The 16,565-nt window shown below is 37.6% G+C and overlaps 2 protein-coding genes and 1 long non-coding RNA gene across 4 annotated transcripts; 2 read left to right on the top strand and 1 right to left on the bottom strand.

Annotated features, from left to right (window-relative positions):
- Positions 1 to 204: 204 nt before the first annotated feature.
- On the top strand, positions 205 to 8,853 carry LOC18422953 (transcription factor ILR3). Of its 2 annotated transcripts, none has more exons than XM_088872692.1 (5): positions 205 to 771; positions 2,028 to 2,087; positions 7,220 to 7,297; positions 7,802 to 7,964; positions 8,248 to 8,853. In XM_088872692.1, the coding sequence occupies exons 1-5, from the start codon at positions 674 to 676 to the stop codon at positions 8,278 to 8,280; spliced, it is 432 nt and encodes a 143-aa protein (XP_088728818.1). In that variant the 5' UTR covers positions 205 to 673; the 3' UTR covers positions 8,281 to 8,853. The 2 variants fall into 2 exon arrangements, with proteins under 2 accessions (XP_088728818.1, XP_006827502.2); XM_006827439.4 differs by having other exon boundaries at positions 695 to 771; positions 8,306 to 8,853.
- A 133-nt stretch (positions 8,854 to 8,986) lies between these two features.
- LOC18422954 (WAT1-related protein At5g07050) lies at positions 8,987 to 12,552 on the bottom strand. Its single transcript, XM_006827438.2, has 7 exons — positions 12,232 to 12,552; positions 11,789 to 11,851; positions 11,562 to 11,678; positions 11,221 to 11,449; positions 10,240 to 10,398; positions 9,943 to 10,094; positions 8,987 to 9,220 (listed from the first exon to the last, which is right to left on the bottom strand). Exons 1-7 carry the CDS (start codon positions 12,423 to 12,425, stop codon positions 9,079 to 9,081), a joined length of 1,056 nt encoding a protein of 351 aa, XP_006827501.1. The 5' UTR covers positions 12,426 to 12,552; the 3' UTR covers positions 8,987 to 9,078.
- A 2,418-nt stretch (positions 12,553 to 14,970) lies between these two features.
- Positions 14,971 to 16,318, top strand: LOC148781400 (uncharacterized). Its single transcript, XR_016059789.1, has 2 exons — positions 14,971 to 15,838; positions 15,933 to 16,318. It is a non-coding gene; the product is annotated as an uncharacterized LOC148781400 (long non-coding RNA).
- Positions 16,319 to 16,565: the final 247 nt, after the last annotated feature.

The following is a 16,565-nucleotide window of genomic DNA, read 5'->3' as shown; positions in this document are numbered from 1 at the left end:
ATTGGTGTGCAAAAATCATTACACTTAATCATATAAGGGAGTTTTTTCTTATAAAAATACTTAAAACTTTTCATTAATTTGTTACAGCATATTTTTTCACATCAAATAGCAGCTATTTGATGTGAAATAACCCCCATACCTACTAAAGTTATTTCAAAAAAACACTTTCACGCGTATCAAATATGCCTTAACAATCATTGTTGGAGAAAAGCTTAAAAGTCCATGAGAAAGAGAGGACAAGAGGAGATGGATTGGCTTTGATTTGACATTGATAGAGAAGCATAGAATGTGAAAGGATATTCCATTCTATATTGGGGAAATGATATTTGAGTATAATCAGGAGTGGCAGTGGGCCCTCTTCTCATTTATCCATACACACATCATACATTGATGTTGATTATTTTTCATCTGTTAGCTTATGGGATAATCCCACCAATACCTTGGCCCTTTAGGTCCTTTTCCACGCCAATCTTTTAGCCCTTGTATCATCTTCCTATTGGCTTCCCAGGTCTTCGTTCCAGTTGTTTTTAACCCCCAAAAGTGGAAGGAACTGCTTCATTCTAATTTCTACAATCTCTCTCTCTCTCTCTCTCTCTTCTGTGCAACAATTCCACCTTTTCTCTCTCTTCTGCAACAACCCCAATAATCGCGGTGGTTTTTTCTTTATAGAGAGATGGGTTCTTTTCAGGACAGTAGTAGCTGGGTTTGGGAGGACTACAACCTTATAGAAGAGGTTCCATCCACTGGTTTTTCGTGGCTTGGTTCTACCAGGTATGATAATCCATTTTTATGGATTTCTCTCTTTTTTTTTTTTTTTTTGTCTTTCCATGCTTCTTTGTCTTTGATTTGAGTGAGTCTTAATTTGGGGATCATTGGTGGGGTTCTTTTCTTCTTTCTTTCTTTCTTTCTTTTTTTTTTTTTTTTTTTTTTTTTTTTTTTATGAACATATTGGTGGGGTTCTTGGGTATATTGTTTATTCATTGATGCGGGGAGGTCCTTTTAGTGAGAAAATTTTGGGGATTTATTGATGACAGTGAAAAAGTCTCTTGCGTGAAGATGGATTTTTTGTTTGTTTGAGAGAGTTGTAAAAGGGTTTTAATTTGCATTATTGATGGATTTTTTGTTTGTTTGAGAGAGTTGTAAAATGGTTTTAATTTGCATTATTGATCTAATAGAGTAGTGGATTTCATAGAAATCATGTGAATCATTTCAGAATTCATGCTTCATAGACTATAGATTGTAAGATTTGCTAATTCTATACTGTTTTATTTGATTATTGATGTTTTTATTTGGCAATTCATCTCTGCATTTTCATGTTATTGGATGAAGTTAGATTAACAGTCTTTGCAACTTTTGAATCACTGGGATAACATTGTTGTAGTTGAGATTTTACATGAAATTTTCACTATGTGCTTTGCTTTATTTTGTTCTGTTTTTCTTTAGGTCTGATAGGAATTATAGTTTTCTATGTTCTGATAACTACTGAAATTGTTTCTCATTACATGAAAATATGTGACGAGTTGAAAGTTTGAAACCCTACTTTCCTTTTAGAGTTTCTAGTAGTTGCTCTGCCTGGTCTTGATCTCTTCCTTCCTATGCTTTTGGCAGATGCTATTGCCCCTTTATTCATTTAGTGTTTATCATCCATTGCCTTGGAGCTTTTTGGACCCCAGACTGTATTCTATCCTTACTAAACCGAACCGAAAACCGTGGTTTGATTTGGAAAATCATTAATCAAATCTCCTATTCGCTTGTTTATAGTTGAAGAATTAAAGATCTTCTAAAAAATAAAAAATTATCTGAGATAGGAAAAGTTTTTTGATTGATGTATCTAGGTCATAAGAGTTGTTTGAGTGTACTTACAGTTACTCCTGAAAGAATATGCAATTTCCTGTGAAGCACTTGCAAAATTTGTTTTGGATCCACCCTTATTTATTATAGTGCAACCTCAGAATCATATATTGCTGTTTGCGTTTTCTATCTATTTGGTTTGTTGAATTGATATGGATTCCATCTTAAAATTCTAGTGTGGGCATTGGCAAGCCTTCTAAAGATGCAGGATGTGAGAAAGTTTCCTTGAGAAAAAGGTACGATGAGTTGGTTTTATTTGAAAACCAGATATCTAAGCTGTTTACAATTTGATCGTATTCATCATTCATCTAAGAAAATACTTGGTATATATTGTTTTCCAAACAACTCAATTTGTTTATGATTATGTATCACTAGGTTTGATTGAATTGGCATATTATAGTGCAGAGCAGGGTTCATACTGGATGCAACAATAGATGCCATAGTTGTACGAGTTATTATTATTTTTCCCTTTTATAAGGAGTTATTCCACATGATATTTTTTGTTTTATTCTATAGGAATGTGATTTGATATGTTTCTTTTTGTTTATTGATATAAAAAATACTGAAACTGCAGGAAATCCATTATAGCATCATTGAATAATGAGAAGCATTGCATTTGATTGTGTGAAATTTGTCGAAGATTAGGAGTTAAGGACTATAGAAGTTAATTGAGCTAGCTCGGTCATTAAGTTCCATTGATTTATTCTGATATTTATAAATCAATCCATGTTTATCATTATGTGTAATATTGTCTTTCCCTTTGTCATCATTTTAGGTTATTTAGAATAGAAACTCCTTGGTCTTTTGACTGATTTAGGAAGGGCTATTTGGTTTGTAAAATAATGAAATAAAACTCCTAGATACATAAGAAAAGTAGCGCTGCCACATATCCTAAAAGAAAACTTATCACAATCTTACAGTGCTAAATGAAACCTTTTAAAAAATAAAAAACTTTATTTAGGAAAATAGAATTGCACAAAATATATTCACCAATGCATAAATGAAAGATGATTTTTTCTGTTCCAGCTCTGCTCAATATCAGTCCCAAAACAGTTATGGAGAGATGGTAGGGGCTCTAGTTATGAAGAATGGAATCCTCTGTCAAAGAGGAAATGGTTTCACTTGTTATGGTGATCCACCTACCGCCACCACCAATTTATCCAGGGATTTACACCCATGATAACCACATTTTTGCAATATATCAGTTACTGGCAGTCTCGTTATAAGAAAAAATTCCCTATTTTAATGACTAATGAAAGGAAAAATGGAAATGGTTTGGAAACCATATATTTAGAAAATATAGATCTTGATTATATTTGTGGTCACTGTTTCAAAAAATGCTAGCTGGCCCCTAGGCGCCCAGCCTGGCACGCAGCACCCAGGTACTAGGCGGGCACCCAGAACCTCAGGGGCCTTGAGGAGAAAAATTGCATGTATGTGTTGTTCAAAAGCATATATATGCAAATATTTTTGTCAATTTTGTATTTTTTGCATTTATATGTATTCCATGGTGTATTAACCTCCAACTATGCAATCCAAACTGAGTATGCCATATTCTATACTGACACATGAACACAATCACATCTAGGCAAGGTGAAATACAAAAGAGAAGTATAAAACTAATAGCCCAAATGTCCAATACAAGAAGGGTAAGCTTTTGGATGTTGCATCAATTGATTTGGGTGCTTAAATTCGATTTTTTTTCCAATATGGGGGTTTAGAATACCCCCAACATTCATTTAAGAAAATTTGTGGGTCAAAATGACCCAAAAAAGCCACTAGGGGCCACCTAATTGCGAGAAAAGGGGCCCAGTACCTAGGTGCCCCCACCAGGATTGGGCGTTGGGAACCCAACTAGGCGCTCGCATAGGCTGCCTGGGTACTGACGCCCAGGCCTAGGCAGGCGCCGGGTGGTCCATTTTGTTTGAACAATGTTTGTGGTATATATCAACACTGCATCTTGGAATGTTAGGAGTCCAAATAATTCACATGGTAGGTTTTATTTTCTTTAAAAATGGCATTATGAGGTTTAATTCAGCTGTGGAGCTGTCAAGGAATCTTTTTGGAAGGAGTGTGTCTGGGTTACACGGTGTTGGCCATGCCTTCTGATGCATATTGTTCTTTTGAGGCCTATGACCAAATGCTCAAAGTCTCTCTCAAACAAGAAACTTACAAATAACTATGAATCTGTTTGTGAAGGAGTTCACTGGATCTTTGATGGTGATTTCACTTGCTTTAAATAGAATAATGGCAGGTTGGATATAGAAGTGGGGTTTTTAGGTGCCTGAGTGGGGAGCTCACACATGAAGTGAACATTTGCATCAAAATTAATACCATTTTGTGAGTATTCTCAGGGCTAAATTTTACTTTTGAAAGATTATGGGACTACACAGGTCTTGTGTAATGCCAGCTTGGGCAATATCTTTTTCTTTGTCTTGGATTGAATTTCTTTTCTATTTTAACTCCCCAGAATCGCTTTGCTAAGCACCTCTGTTTTTGTGGTTGACAAACATTTCTTTCACTTCATTTGAATTGATATGGCTAGTTTTACCTGGGTTTGAAGATTTGATTAAGCCTTGAAATGAAGGAAAGGACGAGACTCGTTACGTTCTCATGAAAATATTAATGCACAACTTCTTATGGTACTGTTAAGGAAATCAAGAGATATCACCTCATCTCATGGCGCAGGATTGTATACCCAGAACCTTAGGTGGTTTGGGGATTTGCAGCCTCCAAAAGAACAACTTAGCCTTATTAGGTAAATGGTGGTGGAGATTAGCCACTCAGGAGGGCCAGTTGTGGCACCAGGTCCTTAGCGACAAATACCACCTAATTCCATTCCTTATATCTTCCTGAGAGGGCCTGCCACCATTCCTTGTGGTTCTAGAAATCCACTCTTTGCTGCTCCAACTTTTCAAAACCTTCACACGTGTTCATTCTAGGTGATAGAGTCAAATTCTGGGATGACCTTTGGATAGGTGATATCCTCCTGAAACTTCGTTTCCCCAATCTCCACCGCTTAGCTAGAAACCCCAGTGCCCTGGTTGCTGACCTCTTGGCACTTGTTGGAATTCCCGGGCATGGAACCTAGACTTTCGCAGGGAATTTCGAGAAGATGACCTTCCCGCCTTTTTGGAACTTTCCTCTATCCTCCACTCTCTTTTCCTTCCCTCTCAGGGTCATGATAAAATTCTTTTGTCATCGGCTCCCTTGGAAACATTCACCGTTTCCTCATTCAGCCACAACCTCATCAACCCTGTGTTAGCATTTTCCCCCCATCTTTCGATCTTACTCTGAGCTTGTATTCCTTTTATTCCCTAGAAAATCTGTCTTCAACTGGATTGCACTGTCGGAGGGATTTCTGACGGTCGACCAACTCCAAAAAAGAGGTGTGCAAATTCCCAACCACTGTGCCATGTGTCTGGAGGATGTAAAAATGAACTTACATCTCTTTATCCACTGCACCTTCGCAAGCCAACTATGGGTCGACCTGCAGATGCAATTCCTCCCATGGCCCAAGTCCGGCTCTCTGCTTTGGAAGGCTTCCTTTGCTGCAACTCTATGGACCATTTGGAGAGAACACAATCTTAATATATTCCAGGGACAGGTCGCACATTGGGAGTCTCTTAAGGAGGCCATCAGGTCCATGGTGATTTTCTGGGCCACCAACCACAACCCTTACAAGCTCCTCTCCTTGATTGACCTACATCTCAATTGGTGTACTATTCTATGCCACAACTCCAGACCTGTTCCCCACTCATCCTTTTGGAGGCCCCTGGAAACCGGCCAAACCAAAGTTAATTTCGACAGGTGTTCTCATGGCAACCTGGGTCCGGCGGGCATTGTGGTATCTTTGGAAACCACGACGGTACCACTGTCCTTTCCTACGCCTCTCCCATTGGCGTTGTGGACTCCACCATGCCGAAGCCTGAGCGCTATTGGAAGGCCTCCACTTGGAGCACAGTCTTGGTTGTACAGGGTGACCCTAGAAATGTTATCTCCTGGGCCTCACTCGAGGCTACCCATCCTTGGAGACTCACAGCAGTCTTTGATGAGATTTTCGATATTTGCAGGCATACACAGGTCTCAGGGGGACATAACTGGAGGGAGGCCAACCAGGTAGGCGACGCTCTACCAAGGAGGGCGCTTCTGAAGCACTATCATAGAAGATTTCTTGGTTTGGCTCATTTTTTTTAATAGCGATGTAATATTTTGCTTGTACAGCATTTTTGACCTGGACACCCTGTTACTGGCCATACTTTGCCCTCTCTAGAGGGCTGCATTTTTTGTATCTTGTGTGGCTCTCTAACTTAATACAAAGTCAACAGTTTCAAAAATAAAGTATAGTTGTGACTGGAATAAGTTTCTAGTGTGGAACTTTATGAATCTATAATAATTTGTTAGAAAATGCTGCTTTTGGAATGAGATTCAAAAACCTTGTAAAGGAAAATATTGTTTTTGTAGTTACAACTTCCTAGGAAGAAGGATATGTTAAGAGCTTGGTAAGTAAACAGCAGTATGGTAGACCTTGAGTGCCCTTGATACTGGGGACTTTGGGCCTATTAATCTAGTGGACAGTTATAAAGTTGTGGTTAAAGGTTGGGTCTTTGACTTAAAAGCTCATGTTTCTTTTTTTGACACTGAGTCAAGCAAGCTTCATGATAAGTTTGAGACTTGGAGAGAATATTGAGTCCAGCAAGCTCATTTGCCGGCCCCTGATCATGGGGGCTTCGTGATGTGCAGATAGTTGGACCATGCAATTGATGGCTCCTTAAAACTGTTGGCAGCCATTAGATAAGTGATGTGGCTTTAGTAAAGGTTTTGTCTATGTGTTGGCTTTCTGTCACTTTTTAAGTACATACTTTCATGAAGAGTCTTACCGGGCTAATTGGAGATTATCAAGGCATTAGGCAAATATATATGATGTTGGATGTTTTGATATATTTCCTGAATTTGAAGTTTTATTTCAATGGGCACCTTTCTGTACTTGTTTACTATATGGTCTGGGTCTTCAAAAGTTTCATAATTTGGTTTAATGATAGGGATTTGAATGTCAAAGACATATAAAATATGCTTCATATTCATGTGCCCAAATTCCCTCTACTCTGGGATCCAACTGTAACAACTCTGAATTTGATCATAATGTCTCGTCAAATGATTGCTGCTTACATAAGAAGCACGGAGCTTAAAGATATGGTTACGTCTTCTTTCTTTGAGGTTTTCCATGAGTGTTTTTATTCACTTATTATTAGAGAATCAGTTTGGGCCCAAAGAAATAGCTTTTATATACGTAGTTTAGTAAATTTTCATTGTAGGATAGTGCAGTGAAAATAAATGGCTTAACTGTTTTTGTGATACTTGTCGACAGGGGTCCTGAAGAATCTTTCAGTGGTCCTGGAACCAAAGCCTGTCGAGAGAAAATGAGGAGGGACAGGATGAATGACAGGCATGCTTCCTGTGTTTATCTTTGGTGTTTCTCTCCATGCATATTATTGTAGTCCTTTTCTGTGTCTGTGTGTGTGTGTGGACATGCATGTGCAAGGGTGCATGTGTGTTTATTTGTAATTGACTTCTTATATTCCATTTATATTCACTGTCTAATTTAGATTTGTATTCAATATCTATGGTAATTGCTATGTCTCACATCAGACATTGCATGCATCACTAAACAATAGTGACGACCATCACCATTTGTTTTGAAACCTTGTAGAAATGTGTTCTGGAATTTGGGAAGAAAGATATGTTTCGGATTACTGATGGATTTTCCTTTTCTTTTATTGTTATTTTTGTATTTGGAACTTTCTTCATCAGAAATAATCCCCAACACACTCACACATACATACATATACCCCTGTTATTCTCTGAAGAACCTCATCAAGAAGTTCCCAACATTGGGTTCCATCTGTACGCACTTCATATGTTCAACATCTTTTCTGCCCTCATTTTCTAGGTTTTTGGAGCTGAGCTGTGTTTTGGAGCCTGGAAGACCACCAAAAACTGATAAATCTGCAATTTTATGTGATGCAATTCGTGTTCTCAACCAATTAAGAACCGAGATTCAAGAGCTCAAAAATGCAAATGAAAAGCTTCAGGAGGACATCACGAATCTAAAGGTAAGTTATTTGAAGCCTGGTTTTGATTTTACGAGATGTGAACATTCGGTAACTAGTGTGTTGGCTTACATTCATTGGGCATTGTACAAGCTTTGTTGTGTGTCGTGCTGTCCTGAAAGAGAGAGGGAAATTTGGCCAATTTTCAAGTTGAGGAAATTTTCTGTATATGCTGACTAGAGTAAACCCCCCATGTAATTTGCAAATTGTTAACTGATTTTTCTTCTTGTGTGAACAAAAGCTACTTAGAATAACTATTTGTTATCTCTTTGGATTGAGAGAGAAGTGCGCGAGAAGCTCAGAGTATTTGGGAGCTTGAGGTTGGTGGTCTTTCGTGAGTGCAGGCAGAGAAGAACGAGCTTCGAGATGAGAAGCTGAAGTTGAAAGGAGACAAGGAAATATTGGAGAAGCAAATTAAAGGCATGAGTGCACCATCACCACCCTTCTTAGCTCATCACCCCACCCCGGTTTTTGCAGCACCACTCAACAAAACAATGGCCTTCCCACACTACAATGGTATGGCAATGTGGCAATGGATGCCCCCATCAGCTGTGGATACCTCTCAGGATCATGTTCTCAGGTCCCCTGTTGCTTAGCTCTCTCTCTCTCTCTGAATGCGTACTCTGATTGTTTTGTTTCGAATGAGGCAATGTATTGTTGCCCCTTCTGTTGCAAAAGAGGTCTCTCTCTCTCTCTCTCTCTACACTTTCTTGACTAGCCTTTTACTTCTAAGGAGGCACGCAATGTGTTTCTGCTCATTTTATTGCAAATGGAACTCAATTGTATATTTATTGTATAGGTGAAAAAGTGCAGCACTTGTCCTGCATCAATTTCATGTAGTGACCTGGATGCTAGCAATATCAAAATTAACCCAGTTTCTTGGTTCTTGGGATGTCTTGTCTATTTCTGGAGAAGATTAGCAAATTTGGGTATAGCATGATTCTTAATGAGCATGTGAAATTCCTGCAGATTTTCGGCTGTAGGTCTCTCCAGAAATAAATGGAAAATGAAAATTGTAGGTCATATTTATGCCGTCAACTTATCTCAGGATTTGTATAATTGAACTGGAAATGGATAGACAACAAGGGGGTACAAAAAACTCAAAGAAACATTGTTTCTAAACTTGTAAGACCTCTTTTAGATTATCTTCCTTTCTCTCTTGGCATTCTTGAGAAGGCATATCAGATGTTGTTTGGTCAGCTTCCTTTCCCCATAGCACCAAGTAGAGCCCAATTATAACCATGACTCCTCCCAATACACTGCAAAAAAAATTCCATATAGAAAACCTTCAGAGTGTGACCTATAATCAAAGAAATATGATACAAACCTAACTGTGGTTTAGTTTTGTCACCCATGTTTCTATTTTCCACCTTAGAGAAGAAAGTCCAAAGGAGCCATGTTTCTAATTTTCCAGCTTAGAGGAAAGTCCGAAGGAGCCATAGAAACATTGCGTGGATTACTAGAGCTTGGGTAATCAGACTTGCCCTTTTGACAAGAAAAGCATAAAAAGCATTGACTCTATGCACAGAAAAAGGCTTGTGGTTTTGTGGACATGGATGCCCAGCCAATAGGGAGGCAAATTGTTTGCATGTGACATATTTGTGGGTGCCCACATTTCTAATATTCTTAGTTTTTACTACTTTTGTGATAGCAGCCAAATACATTGTGGTCCTATTGGAGGACTTGCTTCCCCAATTCTCCATTCACTTACTAGAGAAAAAGACAAAAAAGAAAAAATCTTATTAAAGAAATGCAAAATATTCACTAATAAGGGCAACTTTGATAATAGTATGAATAATTTGGCAGATTTCCAAGAGGTACTTTGGTCACTAGAAAGGTCTACTTTGATAATAATATGAATAATCAATATGGATAATGGTAATAAGAAGGGTGAAGGTTAACTAACACTAATACAATAACAACATGGTCATTAACAAATAAATAAATATGATAGTAGTGCAAATTTGGTAGCATGCTTTACCTTCCTACATAAAGTTTTTCACCAAAAACTGAATAGGCTAGGATGGCAACGAAAACAGTTGATAGGGGGTTGAACATGGTCACAAAGACTGGGCCCTTTTCTTTAGTGCACCACAACTGGATGAAGATTATGACACCAGAGCATACCACTCCCTATATGTTTTTTTTTCACAAAGAAGGAACACAATTAGAAGAATTAATAATTGATATTTTATTTGTAGAATAATAGAATAAACAGCGCCTCTTATATATTTAAAAAAAAAAAAAAATCATCTGACTTATGAGATTTAGAACTCACAGCATAGATTATGCTCCACATGTCTATATTGAAACCAACAGTCCAAGCTTTTGGATCACGCTCCACAATGGCGGCGAAAACTGCAGATTGCAGGCCACCGAGAAGAGACATCCATGTTGTCAAGGAGAGCTGCGCAGGATATCGCTTTAGTGTGCTTGCCTGCAAATAACACTCCTACTCAGGCACTTTGTACACTAAGAGGATTTCACTCAATTTCCGGGTTCATGAATCTGGATCTGTCCCTTGATCAAGGCATAGAAACTGCTCAACCAAAGACAATAACCCGAAACTTGTTCCTCCCGTTCAAAATTAAAAGCTTTCAAATATCACTGTTTGTCCTTATTTCGTGATGAAAAAAAGGGAAGACATATCATGCTCATTATGGAGCACGCTTACAGATATGCTCCCTGGTTAGTGCCCACCCCAATGTTGGATTTTTGGAATCGGACCAGCAGAGACAAACCGTGCGTATGGTGGGTCTGACAAGAGTGGTTCATAGATAATCTCCCTTCCCAATCATCTTATGGTGGCTGCTCCCAATGGAGTAGCGCATATGACGATCCCCCGTGGAAAATATGCCTCCCTTAAAATGGCAATTATCTTTAGTAAAAGTATGCAATAAGTCATTTACTTTTGGTATTAAGAACGTCACAATCATCATTGATCGTTGGATGTAAAATTAGGTAGCTTGGTGTAGTCATTGACTAAGCTAAAAAAATTGTTCTTCCTAAACTTGTAACACACTCCAAAATGTTGATTTCCAAACTCGCAGATGATTTCCAATCTCACCGCTGCGAGTGATTGTGACTTCTTTATGCCCAAGGTAAATATTCTTATAGTATGCAATCCTTTACCTCTCGGGATGTTTTCCTACTTGAATGATGTTCAACTATCTGCATATGAATCATAGCAAAAACCGTTGGCAATACCAAATGATCCACATTATATTGCCAATGTTTTCTCCTATTATGCCCAACATACCTGCATAATATACCATATAGACCAAGTAATGCAACTAGCCACTGTGAGCAGTGAACCTTTCACCCAATCTTCATGGATTGTATTTCCTTGGATATGAATTAGGGCATTCCATAAGTTTCTCACTCTTGGTCCTTTGTACGATGTCATGACGGTGACACCTGCCAAGGAAACTAGTGTACCAACCATCTTTGCAATCCCATGTAAGCTCTTAACATCAAGCTTCTCAATTCTGGAGACAAGAAAGATATTGATGACAACATGTAACTTTTATAAGCTCTAATTCACAATATTTTATCTTAGAAGTGGATAGCAAGAGAAGTGAATGAGAAATATTTCTTCACCTAATTACCACTGCAATTATGAAAGTCATGGAAGCTATGGTGTTCACCATGGATGCAAGGAAGGTGGGAGAAGTATATCTCAGGCTTGCAAAGTACATATTTAGAGTCAAACTAACTCTGAATTCAAGGCCAAATAGCAATATTAGAACCTTGGTAAAACCTATAATGAGATGCTATTCTATAATTTTAACAAGTCTAAATTATTGCAAAAAAAAAAAAAAACTCACCCAAGTAGTGAAAGCACAAAGATCTCAAAGAATAAAGCAAACGTTAATTTCGGGCGACTTTTCCTTCAAAAAAAATGGAACTTCGTTAGGTAAAACTTAATATTCAATATTAGTAAACAAAACTATTCTTAAGCTTGATTCCTAACACTAAAATACCCAAAAAAAAATAAAAAAAATAGCAACTTACAGTTTTCACATGAGTGGTGACTAATCAAAATAAAATATGTGATGTAAGACCACTTATAATAGGGTGTTAAGTTAAAAATTTGACATATTTCAACTTACTTCTACTGTGTATAAGTGAATTTGAAACATAAGTTACAAGATTGCCATGGAAATTGTTATTATGATATTGAATATGAAATTTAAAGATCTGAAGATTATAAACTGGCCTCCAAAATATGAAGTAGAAGCAAGATGGAAAGCTTTATATACCCACCAACCTCTCCAAGAAGTAAGCCAAAGGCCACATTACCAAACCACCCACAAAATGCCTATATGTCACATAAACTTGGACATTCATTCCATGGTTGAAAGAAGCTTCAGTTATGAAGTATAGAAAAGTGTAGCCAAATTGAGCTATAATCATCAATAAGTGTGCCTCAAACCTCTTGTAAATCCCACATACACTTGACATGGTGAAAATGCTTGATATATACAGGAGAGAGAGAGAGAGAGAGAGAGAGAGAATTCTTAAGGCACTATTATTGAATCCCAGTATTTTCACTAGTCTAGAATTCTAAGGCACTATTTCTTGAATCCCAGTATTTTCATAGAAGCGTACATGTAGTTCTTCATCCAAGTTTTGAGATATATAGAAAAAAATTTGATTCTCTAGGGATATCTTCTTGTCAATGATGCTTTGATTGAAGAATCAAAGGTAGACATTGTGCACTGTGCCTAGGCTGGGAATCTCTTAACAAATTCCTTCATGGGAAGCAACACAATCCATATCTTTATTGATAATTTGGGGAACATTTTTGTGTCATAGGATCTGCGTATTCCCTTAAGGACATCATGCAACTAATGGCATATATGCTATGAGAGTGATGCTCTTACCGCAGTCACTAATGCTTTGATCTGTAGCTAGAAGCTTATCCCAGAAAAAGAAAAGAAAAGAAAAATACAGCTCAAGAAAAGAAAGTAATGCAATAGAAAGAATAAGAAAAAGAACAATATAAGAAAGGGATTGTATACATGATACCATTTGCGATTGGTATAAGGAGGTCACCATCACTTATGACCATCCGATGTGAAATCTTTTTGAATTGGGTATGTCATAAAGTTCGAGAATTTTTTTTTGAACTTTAAACTTGATCAATGAAATAAATGTAGTCACCCAATTCAAATTCAAGGGTCAAAATTAATTGTGACCACTTTGCACCAAAGGTAAATAGTCTCATTGTATAATTTCCTTATAGGAAAAGTGTATGTATATAGTTAAAAGAATTTACAACTTTGGAAAGAAAATATAGTAAAAGTCATGAAAGAAAAACAAGAGGATAATAAAAGGAAAAGTATACAATAAGATTGTTTACCTTACAAAATGTTTACAATCATCCATAGTTGTAATAAGATTGTTTACCTTACAAAATGTTTACAATCATCCCTAGCTGTAAGATATAAAATCAGGCTCGTATAGGCATATATCAATAAATATGCTCGCAATCAGAGAAAATTTCCTATGTGAGAAAGTGACGAACCATAGGCACCCCATATTACATTGAAGCCTTGTGTTGTGGCCTTTGTGGAGATGCAAAGTTGTAGTCTCCTTGTGTACCATCCATAGCAACCATAGAGAGCTTCTAGCCTACCCTGATGGAGCCCACAATACACTTACTCCCTAAGGCAAAAGGCCTATGTAGGAAGATTTACTCCCTAAGGCAAAAGGCCTATGTAGGAAGATTTCCCTAAGGCAAAAGGCCTATGTAGGAAGATTTTCACGATCTGAAACTTTGAGATCCACTTTAGAATGACTAGATGAGTATTTTCAATAGAACATTTTAATTCTAAAAGCTTAAATTCTCCAATCTAATTTTTAGATGTCCTCCATTCTATTTTAGGATGTTAAATTTGTAAGGCCCACTAGAAGAGTGAATGAATTTTTGTTTTGATGATTGATGGTTAAGTTGTCGGTTAAGTCCCCAAAACTTTGGGGCCCGAAAATATTATTAGAAAAGGCTTTGCTTGAGGGAGTGAATGCACGATATGTTCGCAAAAAAGCATAAAATCTTTTGGCATAAAAAAAGATATAAGATGCGAAAAAGTAGAAATATGCAATGCATCTCAACTGCCCTAAATTAACAAAATTGCTTATATAATCAGGAGGAACTTCATTCCTTTAGGACGTGTTTGACAAGTAGAAGCTAGAAAATCAAAGAGTTTTAAGAGTTTGAAAGCTTAAAAATATGCATTAAGATATTTAAAATACTTTGCTTCATAATTTGTTCGAAAATCCTGGAACTGTATGTATAAAAAAATGATATTTTTTGCCATTATATTCGTTACCGGACTGAAATCAAATCGTAGCCCTCCACTTGTACTGAAAGCATTAGCTGGTGGTTAAGAAAAATGGGTCCCAACAATGGCTATTCTCAAGAGAGATGGACCTCCATATCACAATCATACTGATTGGTTCGATGCTCACAACTAAGCCCTCTTGTTCTTGGTCGCGGGTTGCTGATCTCACTACACCACCCTACATCCAACTCATATTCCAACTTAAAAAATAAGCCAAAAGATATTTTACTCTTCTCTTTTCGGGTAAAATCTTATTTAGAATTAATTTTAAGACTTCAAATTTTAGGCCTCGATAAAAACAATTTTTCCTAATTTTACCCACCATGCACTTGAAAAAATTAATTTTTTTAAAAATCTAATAGAGACCCGCGATAGGAAACTAAAATTTCAAAACTTGTTATTTTCTGACTAATCATTAAGCAATTATTAAGTAGTTTCCAAACCTTCATAAAAAAAAAAAAAAAAAAAAGTTCACATCTTCTAACCGAGGGAGTAAAAGCAAAGTATGCGCCTGAGGGAGCATAATATAGGTGCAATAAAATTCTCTCTCTCAGGTGGCGCACCCAGCTCAAGTGGTCTCAAAAAAATCGCCCGGATGTTGTCATCTTTCAAAGCTTCCATTTCAATACAAAAGCACCATTTGGAGGACAAAACCCTAATCCAACAAGGGGAACATTTCTCTCTCTCTCTCTCTAAAAAGGCCTCTAAGAATATAGACCATCTTCTACATCTTGCTAGTCTCTCTCTCTCTCTCCCCTAAAGGCCTATAAGCAGGTAGAGCATCTTATATATCTTGCAAGTTGCTCCTCTCTCTCTCTCTCTATCTTTCTCTCTCTAGGTGAAGCCTATATGCATATATAACATCTTCAACATCTTGCAAGTAGGTCTCTCTCTCTCTCTCTCTCTCTCTAAACAGTGAGCATCCATAGTTTGAATGATATGATGATGCAAGGAGGGAGAAAGATAAGATTGGAGTTCCTCACCCCACAACACCCATCCTTTAGATCCAACAATTGGGGTGGTGCCTCCCCTATGCTAGCAAAGAATGTTCCAGCTGAATCCTTGGAGAGCAAGTACTATAGGCTCAATTCAATTAGGGCATATGATGAGTTCATTCCAGTCCTAGATGCTCAAAAGGAAAGCAAGATCCATGGTTTGAAGTTAATCTCTCTCTTCAGGCTTCCAAGGAGGAGGAGAGAGAGTAGAGAATTGGGTGCAAGCTCTAAGAAGAGGAGCAGCTGGTTGCCCCCTAGGGACCCTACAAACAGATGGCCTCAAGGTTGGTGCTAAAGATTTTATGCAACCTTCTATTAACTATTATTACTAGATGGAAAGATATAGCTGTTTCCTTATATACAAGATATGGTATCAGTCTTCAGGGTTTGGTCCATGTACTGTGAAGTGTTTGGGTTCATGGTTTTTTTTTTTTTTTTTAGACTTTTATTGAAGAGAGAGGGGCTCATAATTACAAGTGTTACAGAGAGAGTAACAGAGGGGAATGGAAGAGAGAAGGAACGAACAGAAGAAAGAGTAAGGGTTAAAAGGATAGACTGTACTATTTTTTCTCTCTATTAAGGGTTAAAAGGATAGACTGTACTAATTTTTCTCTCGATTAACATGACAGAAAACAGCCTTTGAAATGGCCAATGGGTTCATGTTGGATGCAAAAAGAAAAGGCTTTTGCATGTGTACAGGATAGGGGTGTAAACTCTCTCTCTCTGCCCGGCCCTAAAAGAGCCCACCCCCGCTGGCCAGGCCCTAAAAAGGTCGAGCTTGGACTATAAACTGTGGACCGAGGATCGGGTTAGAGCCAGTCATCGCCTGGCCCTCTTTTTATTTTATTTTATTGTATTTCTCCCCCCTCATTTTCATCTCTTAGTTCTTTTGTTTTGCAACGCTAGGTCGGGCCTATGGGGATGAGGACCGGGCCTTGGTACTGGTCGTACCCATTCCCATCCTTTTGCTACTTGTTCCCATGCTACAAGTTTAGAAAACCGTTAGTTACGTTGGTAATGGATTCGTTGTTACGGTAAATAACGGTAACATGTAGAAAGCGAAATGGTAAATGCATCGGATAAGGAAAAGATTTATATAGGGTTGATGCGTTATTTGGTAGAATTAAGGTGCATATGAACAATCAATCAGAAAAGGCTGTTTTGATGTTAGAAAACCATCGTATTGATCTCACAACGTAGAGATGTATAGATATGAAAAACTAAAATAGATTTTAAGTCTCAAAAATAGTACATCATGCAGT

This window comes from Amborella trichopoda, chromosome 7 (assembly GCF_054954075.1).
Source record: "Amborella trichopoda isolate Santa Cruz 75 chromosome 7, AtrichopodaSantaCruz75HAP2 v2.0, whole genome shotgun sequence".
In the NCBI taxonomy this organism is placed as follows: domain Eukaryota; kingdom Viridiplantae; phylum Streptophyta; class Magnoliopsida; order Amborellales; family Amborellaceae; genus Amborella; species Amborella trichopoda.
Note: the sequence above shows the minus strand (reverse complement) of the source record. Positions and strands in the feature narration are given on the sequence as shown.